Raw genomic sequence first — 19228 nt, forward strand, 5'->3', positions numbered from 1 at the left:
TTCAAGGAGCGAGAGTTGGGAGCTGGAGGTAGACGAAGCTCCAGCGACAGAGGGAAAAAATGTGGCCCAAGGACATTTGAAAGGCCATGATTTGGATGTTTTAGTGTGGGAGCACTGTGTGCTCTGCGCGATTTTTGTGGTGAATAAACATGTGTTTTATACTTGCTGGTGTCTGTCTGATGGTGTCTGGGCGACCTCTCACATGTGTTTTGGGGACAGTGTAGGGCCTGTGGGACACCCATCTCAATAGAACTGGGTGCAAGAAAGAAAATGGCCATGGACAGATCACTAGTCCACTGCTGGAGCCACTCAAACACCAACAACCTCACAGAGAGCCTAATCTCCTACCCTTCGCTGGTAATTTGGGAGGGAAACCAGACTCCAAAAAGGAAAAATCATATCGAAGTGAGTATAAAGTGTAGGTTTCTCACATACATACAACATTTAATTCAGGCAAGCAAGAAGCACACTAAAATGTCCAAACCCAGAGCTGCTAATGAGTGATCAGAGGTAGGAGACAGAAAAGCTCATAACAGAAATTAACGACATGATGGCCTGAGGAAGGGAACCTGAGGATCAGTTTGGAGAGATTCGGGATACAGTTTAAAGCCACTCTTATTGAGTGTACAGTCAGGATGAGAGCAGGAGAGAAAAGACGAGGACTGAGGATAACAGAAGAGCAGAAGTGAGAAAGGCACAAAGAGAGAGAGAGTGCATTGTGTGCTCTGGTTTAAATAAGTGCTTACCTTCATGATATGACCCATTTTCATTTCCTGAAACCAATCATAATGAAAAATATGAATCTCTCCCACAACCTCATTTTTATACCAGTTGACAAGGGCATAATTTCCCCCCAAAAAATTAAACTTTCATTTGATAAACTTGATGAGCTCTATAGAGTATCTTCCTCTGAAAACATTTAAAGGACATAATATAGCCGATAAGGTGAAAGACGGTCCAAAGGAATTATTGCAGTATTTTAGTAGTAAACGAACAGTCAAGGAGAGGGTGAAGTGCATCAGGAATAGTAAAAGGGAATTAAAGAAATTCAGAAAAGTGAAAGAGTGGATGCTCTAAACTCCAGAGGTAACAGGGACTACTAAGGAGGTACTGAGGGATTTGGAAATTACAGAGAGGGAAGAGCTGCTTAGATTAAATAAGATGAAATCAAACAAATCACCAGGACCAGAGAATATTTATCACAGAGTTCTTAAAGAGGTTAGCGAATATGATAGATATAAACCCTTGACACATATTTTTAGGAAGTCACTGTGCACTGAAGAGATTCTGGAGAACAGGAAAAGGGCAAAAAGTATCCCATTATATAAAAAGAGTGACCGGGCAGATCCTAACAACTGTAGGCCAGTAAGCTTAACGTACATCACAGGAAAATTAATGGAAGGAAGTATTAAGGATAAGATTGAGCATGTGGACGAAAGTCGAGTCAACAGCAGGCAAACACCAATATAAAATAAATTTCTTTATTCTTGGTGGCAGAGAGACTATGCAGCCCCTGTCAGCCAGTTCCACTGAAAGTTAGATCAGATAGCCTCACATTACAAGGAGTTTCTCTCTTTTATAGTAGATCTGTTACATGTTCAAAGCAGAACTTACCATAGCAAGCTTTAGTAATCAACATCTTATCTTGTTTAGGCATTCAATGTTTTTGCACAACGGCCTGGAGGAATTAGCTACATACCAAAGTCTTTAGCAATATGCTCAAAATAGTTTAAGCAAGGGCTCAGAAACCGGTCACAGCTGATTTCGTAATATCACAGGGTGTTCTGTTATTATCAAGAGATCGGCAGTTTATAAATAATGCAAGTTAGTCTCTCAATTCTGTGCACAAAGCTTAATTCTTTTTCTGCATAAATGAGGAACAAATCATATAGCTCTCTGCAGCATGATTAATATAAAATACAGTCCTTGATATTTGTGAGTTAAATAATAATGTTTTCTCTTCCTCAAGCAACACATGGCAAGGACAGTTTTACTGAACAGTCAGCATGGGATCAGAAGATGGAGGTCGTGTTTTACTAACATGCTGGGATTCTATGAGGAGGCAACAAAAGGATACGATCAAAGTGGAGCAGATGAGATTATTTATCTTGACTTTCAGAAAGCATTTGATGAGGTGGCACATGAGAGGTTGGGCATCAAACTAAAAGAAGTGGGAGTTCAGGGTGATGTTTTTAGATGGGTGCAGAATTGGCTCAGACACAGGAAGCAGAGGGTGATGGTGCGAGGAACCTCATCAGAACTGGCCGATGTTAAGAGTGGTGACCAGCAGGGGGCAGTGCTAGGGCCGCTGCTATTTTTAATATATCTACTCTAAATGGTTTAGATAGGAATATAAGTAACAAGCTGGTTAAGTATGCAGATGATGCCAACATGGGTGGATTGGCAGAAAATTGAGAATCTGCTGAATCATCACAGAAGGACTTGGACAGCAGACGGGCTTGGGCAGATTTGTGACAGCAGATGAAATTTAATGTCAGTAAATGTAAAGAATTACACATAGGAAGTAAAAATGTGAGGTTTGAATACACAATGGGCGGTTGGAAAGTCAAAAGTCCACATTATGAGAAGAATTTAGGAGTCATAGTGGACTCTAAGCTATTGACTTCCCGACAGTGTTCAGAAGCCATTAAGAAGGCTAACAGAATGTCAGGTTATATAGCACCTTGATGTGTGGAGCACAAGTCACAGGAGGTTCTGCTCAGGCTTTATAACACACTGGTGAGGCCTCATCTGGAGTCCTGTGTGCAGTTTTGGTCTCCAGGCTACAAAAAAGACATAAGGGCTATGGAAAAGGTCCAGAGAAGAGCGACTAGGCTGATTCAGGGCTACAGGGGATGAGTTATGAGGAAAGATTAAAAGAGCTGAGTCTTCACAGTTTAAACAAAAGAAGATTAAGAGGTGACATGACTGAAGTGTTTAAAATAAAGAAAGGAAATTAGTCCAGTGGATCGATACGGTGACTTTAAAATTAGTTCATCAAGAACACGGGGACACAGTTGGAAACTTGTGAAGGGGAAATTTCACACAAACATAAGGAAGTTTTTCTTTACAATAAGAACGATATACACTTGGAATAAGAGACCAAGTAGTGTGGTAGACAGTAACACTTTAGGGACTTTCAAAACTCAACTTGATGTTTTGTAGAATAAATAAGTGGATAGGACTGGAGAGCTTTGCTAGGATGAATGGCCTGTTCTTCTCCAGATTTTTCTAATTTGCTAATATTCTAATAAGGCAGGGAGCAGGAAGATTTTAAAATTGATTGTGAGTGGTACATTCCTCTCAGTTCCATTCAAAATGTAATCATGTTGCATTGAAAAGATGTGAAAGGCATTGAATAAACGTTATAACCAGATTAGATTAGAAGATAAGAAAAACACATGCATCTTCTGTAATCCTTCATCCACTGTTGTAGCAAATAAAAACAAGAATAGATGGATTCTTACCTTTTGCAAGGTGTGTCTGTTCTTTGACTTCTGTTTTATCTTCAACAAAACAAAACATTTTAATAAGTTATGATAAAAAAAAGCTTATTCGGAGGATATGAATGCTTAAGACAGTTTACATTCACTTAGAGAGAAGCATGAAGTGTAGCTGATAAGACCATTCACACATCCTTCTGTTTTTTCCAAACCAAGCTGTGGTCTTTGGGAGCAAACCTTGAGTGGGATACGTCATTGGGCCCACTCTTTACACGCCAAGGCTGGGCCCACTTATAGAAACATCCATCAGGAATTCCAGAATTTGACTTCACAGTTTGTTCACACAAGACGTGTCTAAGGCTCTTTACATTACAAATCATATATGAAGAATATTTGAATATAATTATATAAAAAACAACACAACAATAGTGAGGAAAAAGATTATGGAATATATTAACCAATACAGCTAAAATAAATTGGAAATTCTTGATAAACAGTGAATAGGATTTGGAATTTCTTTCTAACTAAAACATTATGCAACATAACATCAGTACAAACAAGAAACTGGTTATTAATTTTCACCGCTCCAAAGAGCCTCTGTGTTCGGTCACCATTCATGAAGTCCATGGAGAGGTGGTGCACTCTTAGGGGGTCCATATCAGTGAACACAGGAGGTACACTCTTGGAGCACATTTAGCCAGGGGTTCATTCCACCACGGTATGCTAAGAAGCAACACTTGGGGTCTTTTCTCCCCATCAGGCAATCCACCCAATGTACTTATTAAGTGTATTTATTTATTTGCTTGTTTGTTTGGTTTGCTTGTTTATTGGTTGATTGATCGGCTGTTTTATCGATCCTGTGAGTCTGCATCTTTCTTTTTTATGTTCCTCATGCTGTACACGTTTGAACTCCCCCTTGGGATCAATAAAGTTTTATGTAATCTAATCTATAACTAGATGGGCCCTACCATTCCCTACAAAAATTAAATATATTATGATATACCCAAAACTGTCAACATATATTTCAGTTTAATATAAAATACATAAGGGTAAAATTGTATTTTTAAGATTTTACTTGAAAAATAATGAAACATATATTTCACTTAATGTATTGCAACAAACATATTTCCATCAATATTGTGTATAAGACAAGCACAACACTGTGTGTCCAGACATCTATATTAACTTATTTGGCTTTTTGTTTTTCTTGGAAAAAATTAAACACAATGAAGTCCCCAGAAACTCACCAGATGTCATTCAAGTAAGCAGCTGCGTTGATTTCTAAGCTGCTATTTATTCCCGACTGAAAGAACTGCATATTTTCAGGAGACGCCTTACTTATTACTTACTTTAGACAGTAAATTATAAAAAAACAGCTCAGCACTGTAATTTTAGGATAAACAAATTACTTCAAGGGGCTATTGGCAGAAAACATTTTTAATTTATATATTGTCACAGGAGGCTGGGGGACAGACCCAGCCGGGACACCCAGGAGGACTGGAGGAAGGCTTATGCCTCCTCCAGACCACAAAGGGGCGACCACCCTGGTGGCTTTTGGGACCATGGGAACTGAGCATAGAAGCTCAACCCTATAAAGGCCCGTAGTTACCCCAGGGGGCACCCCAATGCCTGAGGAGCCCTGGCCCTCAAGAGAAAGAAAACCAGGGACACCCGGCGTGCTTCCGGGTGCGCAGTCGGTACTTCCAGCACACTGGGGAGTCTTGGCGGCAACTTATTGGGAGGCACCTGGAGCACGTCCAGGAGTGTATAAAAGAGGTCGCCTCCCTCCATTCGATGGCTAGAGTCAGGTGAGGAGAGGAAAAAGTCTTATTGGAGAAGAGTGGAGGTGGCCTGAAGAGAGAAGCATTGGCTAGAGAAGGCCTGGACTTTGGGGGAGTTTTGGGGGTTGTGTTGCACTCTTGTAAATAGCTGAAGTTGTAAATAAACGTGTGCTGGTGCTTTTCAACATATCTACCTGTCTGTGTCTAGACCACGTTCCACAATATCTTCAATAATATTTTCTGGAAATGAATAAATCAACTATCAGGCTAACAAAAAAGGTCTGGCATATTAGAGCATTGGCTCTTACGCAAAAGACATTCTCATGTAGCACATCAACATTTACAGCAATAAGCTTGAACTAAAATGACAACTCCATCCATCCATCCATTATCCAACCCACTATATCCTAACTAAAGGGTCACGGGGGTCTGCTGGAGCCAATGCCAGCCAACACAGGGCACAAGGCAGGACACAAACCCCGGGCAGGGCACCGACAACTCAAAAGCAGGAATGTTAAAGAATTCAAAGATTCTTTAGAAACAATTTTCTTGAAATTGACTACTTTTAATTACAATTTAAAAACCAAGAACTGTACTGAGGACAGAATATACTGCAAGTGACAAACTTAACTTAGCTTACTTCTCCTTGGCTAAGATTAGAATTTGTGCTGTCTCAGAGCAATATACTGTAGTGTTTAACATATCTATATATAAAAAACACCTACGAGGTATTGATTGGAATGTATTCTCAATGCTGAGTTAATATATATTTTTTAAAATATACTTCAATAAAAAAAATTCTGTATATATATATATATATATATATATATATATATATATATATATATATATATATATATATATATATATATATATATATTAAAATATACTGAAATGTGTAATATTTAAATATATCATAGAGTATAATATAACTGAAAAATACACTGTTACTGAACCTTCTGCAGGTAGTAATGAAGGAGAGAATTAAAACTAAACTGAGTGCCATTATGAACAAGGCTACACATGATCTCTCTGTGACACACCAACACCAAGGACTTTCAGCCAAAGAATTACTCAGCAGAAGTGTGTCAAGAAACACTATGGGGGGTCTTTTATACCAACAGCAATATTTCTATGTAGCACCTCATTGGGACTGGGACTGCCAAGTAATTTTCACGCTTTATAGCCATTCTAGTGTATGTTCAGACCAAATTGTGTGTATATGTTTACTTACTTATCTGTCTATTTATGTATTATTTATTCAAAGAGCTTCTGTAAAAAGCCAAATTTCCCCCTGGGGACAAATCTATCTATCTATCTATCTATCTATCTATCTATCTATCTATCTATCTATCTATCTATCTATCTATCTATTATATAGTGCCTTTCCTATCTATCTATCTATCTATCTATCTATCTATCTATCTATCTATCTATCTATCTATCTATCTATCTATCTATCTATCTATCTATCTATCTATAGTGCCTTTCCTATCTATCTATTATATAGTGCCTTTTAATCTATCTATCTATCTAATTTCCAATTCACTAAATACCTCTTTAGTAGTCCCTCTTACGTTGATAATTTTATAATAATAATAATTGATAATTTACTTCATTTGCCATATACAATTTTTGGTATTAGGATTTTGTCACTTTTCACACACCCTAACATAGTCTCCAGAGAGCTTTGGGGTCAGAGTGCAGGGACAGCTATTTGTATGCCATCCCTGGATTAACTGCAGATTAAGGGTCTTGCTGAAGAGCCCAGCAGAGCAGCATTCCTTCTGTTAATGCCAGGGTTTGTATTGGCAAACTTGGAGTTGCCAGCTCAGATGCTTTAGCCAAGAAGCCCCTGTTTGGAGGTTACTGACTTCTTCACACATATAATCTTCAATAAATTGCATGTTTAAAGCATTTATTATTTCACTGTGTGCACTTCAGAAAGTATTCAGCCCCCTTTATTCTATCAGATGTTGCTACACATAATGCCTAAAGGGCTCTCAAATTATGTGAAACAAGATGCTCTGGTCTGATGAAACCAAGATTGAACTGTTTCACTTCAGTTTCAGCATCATGTCTGGAGGAAACCGCTCTTCATCAATACCATTCCAACAGTGCATCATGGTGGTGTCAGCATATTGCTGTGTGCTTGTTTTTCAGTGGCAGGGACTGGGAGTGAAGACAGAATGAATGACTTCTGAGTTAAGCAAAGTAATGGAATATCTTTAATGAGAACCTCCTCTAGTGTACTCTAGGCCTCACACTGGACTAAAGGTTAACCTTCCAACTGGACAACTAGTCAACAATGGCCAATGCAAGAGTGGATTGGGTCGACTCTGTGAATGTTCTTGAGTTGCCCAGCAAAAGACCAGACTTGAACTCAATCAGATGACCCAACAGTCTCCATCGAAACTGACAGAGCTTGAGAGGATCACTAGAGAAGAATGGCCGAGAATCCCCAAATCCAGGAGTGTGAAGCTTGTCACGTCACACCCAAGCAGACTCCAAGGCGGCCAAAAAGGCTTCAATGAAAAACTGAACGCGGTGGTCTGCCAGTTGCTAGGATCTGAAGTACTTGTGTCAAAGAGATATTTCAGTTTTCCATTTTTACTAAATTTGCAACAATTTCTAAACTGCTGTTGTCACTTTCTCATTCTGGGGTATTGAGTTTTGCTTGGTGAGGAAAAAAAGTGTAATTATTTTAGTGCACAGCAGCAACATAAATGAGAGAAAAGTGAAGGGGTCTGCACGCTTTGTGAAGGCACTATGTGTTTGAATCTCCCTTTACTACTCCTGGTGCACTTTCATCTCCTCCTTGACTTTCCTTTTGCTTCTAAAATATTGAAGGAATTCCTTTGGCTCATCTTTCACCTTTTCTCCATATTTCTCTCTAACTCTCGTTTAGCCTTCCTAATCTCCTTTTTTAACTCTTGCTTTCTTGCCGTGTGCTCTACAGTTAGTACTTGAATTCTGATTAGATTTGATTTGATATACTTTAATTAACCCAAAGAGGAAATTGTCTTTTTGCAAGATCTTTGGGTGTCAGAGCACAGGGTCAGCCATTGCACGGCACCCCTGGAGCAATTTTCAGGTTAAGGGCCTCGCTCAAGTAGGATCTCTTCTGGCAGTGGCGGAATTTGAACCGGCAACCTTCCAGATACCAACGCAGATTCTTAACCTCAATTACTAGACTTGTATGGCATCACATATAAATCATTTTTAAACCTGACACACTCACACTCTTAAAGACTTGGGACAGTTTATCTTATTTACACTGGATCTGCTCAGAGTTTCTTCTACTAAAATAAAAAGTAGCTCTTAGTTTTTGAATATGAGCTATAAGTGCGCTATAATAGCATTATTTTATAGCCACCAGATCCTAACAGTTGAGTCACATATACCTCCTCAATCCTATCCTGACTATTGCTGAACACTAAGTCTAGTCTTTTAATATTTAGTGTAAATCTGCCCTTCTACTGTCTTAAAAATCCTGGTCCTTTAATTGCACTTCATGGTTCCTTACTGAGTCTTGTTATTCCTTGTAGAATTATCACTTGACCGAGCGCCATTTCACACTGGAGCGGGTTCTCTGCATATGAAGTTGGTTCTTTGTGCTTTGAAAAGCTTCCTAATACGCACACTGTAAAGAATTGCTCTAAATTCACAGAGAGTTTCCTACAGTAGTTTCCTGCATCTTGTTTACACAGTAACATGCTGTAATATTTTAACAAATGGCTGTACATCTACAGTAAAGAACGTTTTTCAACACTTAATACAGCAGCATATTGAAAATGCAATATGTAAACTAGTTAAGATACAGTAACATACTGGACAAGCAAGGCATTCTGGGATTGGTTTGTGACGACGAAGTAAGAGCGGTGCAAATTGAGCAGAGGTTTTAGTTCAGAAAACCACATGAGAACGTTTAGAACTTACGTCCTGTTAATTATGTTATAGCTTATAATTAGTTATCTTTTTATCACTCCACCTATTCAGTTCATTTATTTTCAATATTATTTGTTTTCCACTTTCCATTGTTGGGTCGTGACGGGTAATAAATAGCGTGTGAGGTGGGAGAATCGAAAGTTCCAGAAACAGTTCACTGCCGTTTTGACTTGGTGAGCCTCTGTCTCATTTAGTTTTTGTCAACGTGAGTGAGTTTAGTTAGTTATTAATTTATCAATCGTTTCACATCCTGGGCATTCTTGTTTGTATGTGTGTATAACTGTGTAACATCATTAGTTAGTTTGTACTTAAAAGTATCAGGTAGCCTGTGTAGCCCACACAACGGTTTTGCCCTGCTTGTAATGGAAAGGCCTTTCATCCAGTTCATGTTTAAACAATATCTTTATTTTTAACTTTGCACAAAAACCCTGCATATGCGTTTTTTCCCAGTGTGTCATTAGACCGGATACATAAAGTAAAATGTCAGCTAGACATCCAGACATTATAATATAATAGATGTTACAGTGCTCTATCATTTTACATATACGGACAGAGTGGTTTTGCACAAAGTACATGTATTCCAAACTCATTTAACTCTAATATTACAGAATCATACTGTATCACACTGTATTATCAAATTATAGTGCAATACACTAAATGTTAATTACAGTAGCTTCACTGTAAATGTACAGTAACTGGCTGGCAACTCTGTAAAATTACAAAGACACATTTTACAGTGCAGAAAAAGCTTGAGATCTTCAATGTCTGCTAGACTACGTAACAGGACACCAACAAATTAAGAAAACCTGCAGGTAGCCTGACTTACTGGACATATGCAGCATGAGTCTTTTTAAAGTCATGGCCCATCAGTATTTCACAAATCTGTTCCCATCTAGTCAGGGTTATTCACTGTGTAAATAAATAAAGGTCCTTTCTGGAGCCTTCACGTTGACGCGTCTTTTGGGAACCAAAAATGGTTTGTCTATGGTTTTGCTCTGAAGAACTACCCGGATTTTTAAGAGTGTAGAATTCTCTTTAAATGTTTTAGTGAGGCTTCACCTGGAGTAACGTGCAGTTGTGGTCTCCGGGCAAAGAAAAAAGACAAAGCAGCACTGATTCCACATGATCTGCCATCCCTCCCAGTTTTGGTTATACAAGAAGAGTCGTCTACTGGAATAAGTAAAACTCACTCAAGCCTTGTGAGTTTAGTTCTAAGACCAGCAATTTCATTCATCCATCCATCCATCCTCCAACCTGCTATATCCTAACACAGGATCTGCTGGAGCCAATCCCAGCCAACACAGGGCAGCAATGCATAAAACAAACCCCAGGCAGCGCACCAACCCACCGCAGGGCACACACACACACACCAAGGACATTTTAGAATTGCCAATCCACCTAACTTGCATGTCTTTGGAGTGTGGGAGGAAACCCACGCAGACACGGGGAGAACATGCAGACTCCACGCAGGGAGGACTCGGGAAGCAAGCCCAGGTCTCCTTACTGCGAGATAGCAGCGCTACCACTGCGCCACCATGCCACCCATAGCAATTTCACCGAACTAAAAATAATAATAATAGTAATAATTAAATAACAATTCTTTACATTTACAGTATATAACACTCCGACCACCACTAATGTGTAGCAACCACCTGGACGATGGCAGCAATTTTTTTGCACCACCACACATTAGCTGTTAAGTAATAAAGTGGTGAGAGACAGTGAGCCAATTGGAGAGAGGGGCGATGATTAGGGGGCTAGAATGACCATTTTCTAGATGTGATGGTATCCTGCTAGGTAGCCTGCTGGACATTAAAGATTTCTGTTTTGTCCACAAATTAGGAACCTTTGTAAGCTCAAGAGAGCCAACTTCGTATGAAAAGAATCCCTCCCAGAATGGAATGAGTCCTGGTAAAGCACAGGGTCTTGCTTTTCCTAGTAAAGTGCCATCACAGGATCAGGATTTCTAAGAGTGCATGTCAGACTTACTGTATGATCTAAAATTTCAGTTTAATAATAACCTGAGTAAACGTTGAGCTTTGTGAAAGATGATTAAAAACACAATGAGCATGCAAGCTTTGTAGTAAGCTGTACCTCAAAGCTGTAAGCATAGTCCACTTAATGAGAAATAATTTTAATAATTTCTAACTACAGGGTCACGGGGTCTGCTGGAGCCAATCCCAGCCAGCACAGGGCGCAAGGCAGGAAACAAACCCGGGGCAGGGCGCCAGCACACCGCAGATTAAAACGATGTAAGAATGGTAAATACTTCACTGTGAGAACTGAATGATTGTATCAATGACCTCTTATTCATGTCAAAATAAAACAAACATTCCTCGAGACGCGATTTACTATAATGCATGCCTTACTTTTCCTTGAAGGGTTAGTAACGTTTCTAAAGATGATCTCGCACTTTTTGTCTTTCTCCACACAGTAATAGTAGGAGTTCTTGTCCTCCTCTGTCGCGTTTCCGATGACCAGTGTGCCGTCCGGTGTCACCGAGAATCTGTCTGAGGTCCCAAGGTTGCGGAATACCGAGTTGTCTCCTGGTCCGTATGTGTGTAGTAGCGGCACCGGGAGCTCCGCTGGGTGTTGCAGTCTGAACCAGTAGATCGTAGTGTTGGTGTGTTCACAGAACACCGACACGTCTGAGCCAGACGAGTAAAAACTCAGCAAAGGAGCACAGAGAAATCCATGCCCTGAAAATTAAAATAACATAAAAAAGGAAGAAAGTAGTTAACATTTAATACAGACGACAAGCAGTGCAGAAAAAGTAGATACGTACATTCCTTATACAAACGCTAGTGCACTTTTCATTGATTAATAAGAATTACTTACACAGAATCCATACTGAGGCGCAATGCAGAAACCCGTTTATGTCCATAGGTTAAGAAATGCGAATTAACGGCGACGGCAGGTTCTTATGATGTTACTTTCAAAGTCATATTTATAACAGCAACGGCAGACTGTTCATCGACAAGCACACGTTGATCTGAAGGAAAGTGAACTTGGGATCGCCCAAAAGAACAGAAAAACTGATGTGGTTTTGATCAGGGCGGAGACTGAAGGGAACTACAATGAGAAAACTCATCAGCGGCAAAAATAAATAAAAAAAATGTCTCCAGTTTAAACGTTATTTTTTCAATCAAAGCATTTGGGATCGACTAGACAATTTTTAAATTATGCGATATACTCGAACAACCGTAACAATGCACGGCATTAAAGCAATACTGTTCATGTATCAAAAAGAAAAATAAACAAATAAATAAATATTGGAAACAACCATGGAAGGTCATTGGTCGAACACTAGCGATTCCCATATCCACGTTTCTGATCAGTCAATCATACTGCAACAAATATTGTGACTTAGAAAATATTTTGTATGAATGTATATAATAACTGTGTATATGTGTCCCATTTTTTGGCATTCTATAGATTTCCTAGGCATTCCACAAAATGCCTAATTTCACACATTGACGGTAACATAAACGGTTATTACACTCATGGAGCAAATCATTAGGAGCACTAGGCTGATACTGGACAGAGCCTCCTCTTTCTCTCAGAACTTCCTCAATTCTTCATTTAATCGATTTCACAAGATGCTGGAAACATTCCTTTGAGATTCTGATCCATATTTAACATGGCTGAATCAGGCTGTATCTGCAGATGCGTGACTATATATATAAAATACATTTCCTTAGCTTTCCATTTGTCTGTCCAGGATTTTATATCACCTGTAGCTCTCAAACAGTTTGAACTATTGACCTGAAATTTGGTACACATATACTATGTGACATCTACTATCCGCTTTCAGGGTGATGATTCACCTCCAATGTTATTCTTCATATTATTTTTTATTTTATTTTACTGTAGAATCAACTCTCGGCAGCGGCCAGCAGGACGGTCGTGTGGCACATGTGTACTGGTGCCGTTCTCTTCCCTACCACCTTGGCCATCACTTCCCCTACCTTTTCATATATTAAATCATTCTTGAGGCAACTTAAAGACTTAAGTTCCAGCTTAACTGAAAAATTAAGGAAAACATACCAAGAAATTGCAACACAAACACTGACTTAATTAGTTTTAACGCGAAAGAAGAGAAGAAGCAGGCTGCTAGGGTTGAGAGAAGAAGAGCTGCTCAGGAAGCAGCAAGCGCATCAACGACTGAGCAAACGAATGCTAAACATACAGAGAAAGACTAGGAATGGTCAAGCCAAGTGGATTCACTGAACGTTATCATGCAGTGCTCTGTTACTGGTTTATGTATACTGTATATACTTTATTGTGGAAACCAGTTTTACAGCACAATTCTCATGCACAGTACACACTTCTTTTATTCTTTCTTTCTCTTCCTCTCTGTCCTTCCTCCTCCACTCCTCCTGGCAAGCTTTCGTGCACTTCCTCCCAACTCTGGCTCACCCAGTTGTGGCAGCTGGCCCCTCTTATAGAGCACCCAGAAGTGCTCCAGGTGTTCAGAGATCTTCTTCCAGCAGCACCTCTGAGTGTGACAGAAGTACTGCACAGCACAGGACTTAGCAATAATCCAGGTGCCCCCTGGAGGTAGCAACAGGGCACCAGTTGGGTTGATCTTCCAGGCTCCAAACCTGTGGCCCCTCTTCAAGCCCGGGGGGCTGCCCTCTAGTGTTCCAGTGGAGTTAATGCCCTGAATATGCTATCTCCTGTGGTCCGTCCATTATAGGGGCGTACCATCCACCACAATATATATATATATATATATATATATATATATATATATATATATATATATATATATATATATATATATATATATATATATATACTGTGGGGTACAGCCCGGACACAGACAGGCTGACATGTTGTTTCACCACACACGTGTTTATTTACAATACTCTATATTACAAATAAGTGCACTAACCCAGTGCCGCAGCACCAATCACCCCTTCAAGTCCTGGCCGCACGACAATGCCTTGCACAGTCGTCAGACTGCCTCCACTCCTCTCCTCTGAGCTTCGTCCACTTCCACCTGACTCTTGCTGTCGACTGGAGGCGGCCCTTTATGCGCCCGGATGGGCTCAGGTGCTTCCTGAGGAGCTTCCGCCGACACACCCCCATGTGGCGGAAGCACCAACTGTGTAGCCGGAAGTCCTCCGGATGTTCCTGGTCCTCTTCCCCGCCACACCAGGAATTGCTGGGCTCCAGGGTTCTTCAGGCACCAGGGCGACGCCTGGAGGTGGCTTCGGGCCCCTACAGGGTTGGGCTTCCAAGCCCCCTACCCGAGGCCACCAACAAAACCAGGGGAGTCACCCCCACGAGGCACCAGCCCTCCTCCGGTCCCCTCGGGTGTCCCAGCTGGGCTCCACCCCCAGCCGCCTGTGACAATACACTGTAAAAAATAAATCTTGCATGTGTGAAAAATAATAATAAAAAATAGCTAACTATACGCAAAATAATCATTACCTTAATTAATAAAAATGGGTTTTACCCTTTTTCTTGATTATTTTAATTCTAATTCAATAAAAAAATTAAGAATAATGTTAACTTATTTTTCTTAAAATATAAACATTTTTTATAACTTATTGTTAAGTCAAATTTAATGACATGGCACTTCCTCTCACATCGATTTCTTGGTCTTTAAAACAACGCATTCAGCTGTAACGCTTATCCATGATAAGAGATATTTTACTACGAATGTGTAAGTATAAAGCATATTAATTCCGTAATGAATAACTGGTATTTCATTTCGTATAGTTACAAACGTAAGCATCTGTTGTTTTCACGAAACCTTTCCCTTTATGTGGGAAACATGGCGGGCAAGGTAGCGTCTTTCTAACAACTTACCTCGTTGGTTTGCTTTAAAAAGCAAGTACATTTCTCGGATAGTTACGTATGTTCATATGTTTTTTTTTTTTTTATCGTTTAAAACTTTTATTTTACACAGAAAAATAAAATGACACTCTGAGATAAGTTTGAGAACGATATGGCGTTTGTCCTAAACTATGACCTGTAAACAACATATAAAGATGTTTGCCTAACTGTCACGGTATTATTTGACCTCTTATTTAATGAGTGTTCTACAGAGGCCATGTATTTTCTGGTTAATTCTTAACACTGTGATTTATTTAGCGATGTTTGATTTCCTATTTTATTTTATTTCAGGATTTTCGCTATCGCATACTGAAAAGTAGTGGAAAAGGCGGCCATTCATTTAAGCGGACATGTTGGCGTAAATGCAGGACGTGTTTGAAGAGCGGCACCTGCTGCAGGATTTCACTCCTTCACTCTCTGTTTCCTTCCCATTTACCACTCATTCCTGGGACATTATTTGATTGAGATATACTTTTTGAAGAAAGTTTAAAAAAAAGAAAATAAAATTTTCATTGACATTTGAATGTCAGTAATTCAGTAAAAATTCTCCTCAGACATTTGATTTAATTGTCCTTTGAAAATATAACTCCGTTGTTGTGACTATCTGTGTATGTTCAAATAAATAAAGATATATGGATTTTAAGCATGTACAGTATTTGTTATAAAGTCATTACTGTCCAGCATTGCATACTCACTTTTTTTGAGTACTTTAATTCAAATGAAAATCAGAGTAAAATGAAATCATTTTTGCCATTACTTATATTTAATCAAACTCATTTATTTTAGGTAAATTTGAGTTAATTAATAAATTAAGTTTATTCAATAGTGCAGTATATTAAATCTACTCAAAAATATTGCTTGTAATTTGTTGCCTTATTTTTTTTAAGTAATTTTAATGCAGCATTTTTTACAGTATATATAATACAATATATATTATATATATATAGTATATTCAGTGGTACCATGAGATACGAGTGCCCCAATGTACAAGTTTTTTGAGATATGAGCCATCACTAGGTCGATTTTTTGCCTTGAGTTACGAGCCAAAATTCAAAATACGAGCCATCAAAGAGCTTGTTGCCACACATTCGGAGGAACTGACAACGGAGGAGTTGACGGAACTACAGACACAGCAACATACGGAGATTCTGCAGGAGATCAGTATCAAAGAGGAGCCAGAGGTGGAGGTGGTTATCTCTTCAAGTGAGATAAAGGAAGTGTTGGCAATGTGGGAAAAAGTTTTCGGACTTTATTGAAAAGAAACACTCTGAAAAAGTTGCAACTGGTAGTGCAGCAGCGCTATTTAATGACACTTGCCTAACTCATTTCAGAAACATTCTAAAGGGGAGGACTAAACGAAGCTCCATGGACAGGTTTCTATTAAAACGCCCTGCGAATGAAAGTGACGAAAGCATGGCAAAAAAGAAAAAAACTAGTGAAGAAGAAAATGAAGTTAAGCAAAAGTGAAGTGAAAGAAAAAATAATACAATACGCTAATCGGCTCAGCCAATATCTGTTTACTTCTTTAGATTCTCTTTTATGTATTAGGTTTTATTTTGTTTGTATACAATATTTGTTCATTATAAATACATTTCTTATGATGAAAACATTTAACAAAAAATGGGGGTGTTTTTTGGGGGGCTGGCATGAACTAATATCATTTCAATTAATTCCAATAGGGAAGATTGATTTGAGATACGAGCATTTTGACTTACTAGCTCGGTCACAGAATGAATTAAACTTGTATCTCAAAGAACCGCTATATATATATAGTGGCAGACATCCAATGACACCTGGAAAAAGGAAGGACCAGAAGGGCAATATCTTCCCTGGGATGCAAGAGGGCAGCTCCTTGGATTTCATCAGGGCCACAGGCCTTCAGCTTGGAAGCTCAACCCTGTTGGAGACCATGGCTACTGCCAGGGGATGCCTGGACGATCCCGGAGCCCTGGACCGCAGCACTTCCACCACTCCAGGAAGTGCTGTAGGAAAATCATCAGAGTGCTACCTGAGCACATCCTGCAACATAAAAGGGGTCACCTCACTACACTCAGGGAGCCAGAGTCGGGAGGCAGAGGATGGAGCTTGCGGGAGAGGAGTGGAGGCAATAACCAAAGATATATATATATATATAGAATCATTACTTGGCCAGGACGTCCAGAGTCTGGAAGGACCGGGTGAGATAGTATTATCAAGACAGTTTCTTCCCCGGGCCGATAAAGGGCAGCTCCTTTAGTTTCCAGTGGGGCCACAGGTTATGAGCATGGGAGCTCAACCTTGTTGGAACCCGTGACCACTGCCAGGGGGCATGGACCATTCCAGAGTCTTATTTGGTAACGCTTCCACCTGGTGGTGTCACTATATACTGTATATATATATATATATATATATATATATATATATATATATATATATATATATATTCATACTGAGGACAATGGCAATGAAACTTGATTTCACATTTTTCCAAAATGATTTGAAAAAATATACTACTCACTTTAAAAGGTTTTTTATGAAAATTTCCACTTTTTTATTACTCTATTGCTCCGTTACTTCTGGTTACAATGCAATGTTGAAGGCTGTTTCATACACATTGACTTTCATACTGAACTTCTTTTAAAAAGCCCTATAAATGCAGAGCAGATTGTTTTTCCTTCGATAAGACAAGAATGTCCCTGCTGTATAAGAAGTGAGCAGCGTTTGATCTCACACTTTCGATTTTAAAGCTCAACACTTTCACCTAGAGTGATCATTTCACAACAGTTTATTCAATTTCCTCATATAATCTTCATAAATCTGATGACCTCAGAAAAGGTTGGGCCGTTCGAGTGTTCATCATTCCTATCACTTTTTTTTTTGTTTTTGTTTTAATAACATAAAGTGTTCGGTCATTGAAGGCAAAAGTTGGTTAAGTTTAGTAAGCAGAATTTTTTCCCATTCATCTGTCTTGCATGTCTTCACCTTTCCGGGACATTTCTTTCTGTATTTTACACCTCATACTGCGCCATGCAGGTCAGGACTACATGCTGGTCAATCTCATACCTACAGTCATACACTTGTAATCTGGCCAGAAAAATGGAGGAACTTCTCCGGAAAAATGATCAGGATTGTCATTTTTTCCAAAAAATATTTGAAATATTGATTTATTGGGCCACAAAACGCAATTGTACTGTTCTGCTTTCCATCTCACATGAGACCAAGCCCAGAGAAGTAGATAACACTCCTGGTCAGTGTTGATATTTGGCTTCTGCTTTACACAGTAAAGTGTTCATCTGTGGATACCACAGTGAATGGCATTAACTGATAAAAGGTTTATTGAAGTACTACCAAGCCCATGTCATGACATCCATTACAGGTGTACAGTAGAGGGTTAAAAAATGCTCCAAAATCCTACCAATTTGTCTTTAGGGAATATTGATCTGAAAGTGATGAATTATTTACTGACACATCATTGAAAACTTGGTCAGTCAGGTCTCATCCTTGTTCTTGAAGGACTTTGCTTTTTTTGGAGACTCTATGTATACAATAACACAGGCTAAGTTCCAGGGTTTTTAAATATGTGAGTGTCCTTCAGTCCAGAATACTTTAGAAATGTACAGTTTTTGTCTACATATTAGGATGTTTTTCAAAGCAAAATGAGCCAGGATTTTAAGAGTGCACCCTGTAATACTGTGATCCTTTTCCATTAAAGATATGGGTTTGTGGCAGACGACCATGGACCCTGCCCCACCGGGAAGCCTGGAAGAAGGACAGACCAGGAAAGGGGCACTATCTTTCCCTTGGCGCAAGACGGCAGCCCCCTTGGATTCCGTCAGAGCTTGGATGGTCCTGGAGCCCTGGAGGACAGCACTTCCGTGCTGCCAAACCAGTAACTGTGTACGCCCGGAGTGCTTCCGTGTGCAAGGGCAGCACTTTCACCACATTAGGAAGTGCTGCCGGAAGACCATTACAGAGCACCCGGAGCACATCTGGGGCATGATAAAAGGGGCTGCCTCACTCCCTTCGAGGAGCCGGAGTCAGTTGGAAGAGGATTTAGAGCCCGTGTCTATCTGTGCCGAGGCTGGTCTTTCACTGGTTAAAATGTTTTAGATAACTATGGGTGGATGAAGCCCCACAAAGCTTTTGAACCATCTTCCTGATTGTGCCAGAAAAAGATCTGAAGTTTTGAAGCTTCAGAAATAGTGCCATCTGGTGGGTGACAGAAATCAT

General features: G+C 39.5%; 1 protein-coding gene across 1 annotated transcript in view; it reads right to left on the reverse strand.

Moving 5' to 3' along the window:
• Positions 1–12223, reverse strand: part of LOC120514840 — a 35933-nt gene extending 23710 nt beyond the window's left edge. The window contains exons 1-4 of the mRNA XM_039735442.1: positions 12011–12223; positions 11542–11871; positions 3468–3506; positions 747–773 (exon numbers count right to left, since the gene is read on the reverse strand). Coding sequence (XP_039591376.1) covers positions 747–773; positions 3468–3506; positions 11542–11871; positions 12011–12056 — 442 coding nt within the window. The 5' untranslated portion in view covers positions 12057–12223. The remainder of the gene's footprint in view (positions 1–746; positions 774–3467; positions 3507–11541; positions 11872–12010) is intronic.
• Between the last annotated feature and the right edge of the window lie 7005 nt (positions 12224–19228).

The sequence above is a fragment of the Polypterus senegalus genome, chromosome 1, assembly GCF_016835505.1.
Source record: "Polypterus senegalus isolate Bchr_013 chromosome 1, ASM1683550v1, whole genome shotgun sequence".
NCBI lineage: Eukaryota > Metazoa > Chordata > Cladistia > Polypteriformes > Polypteridae > Polypterus > Polypterus senegalus.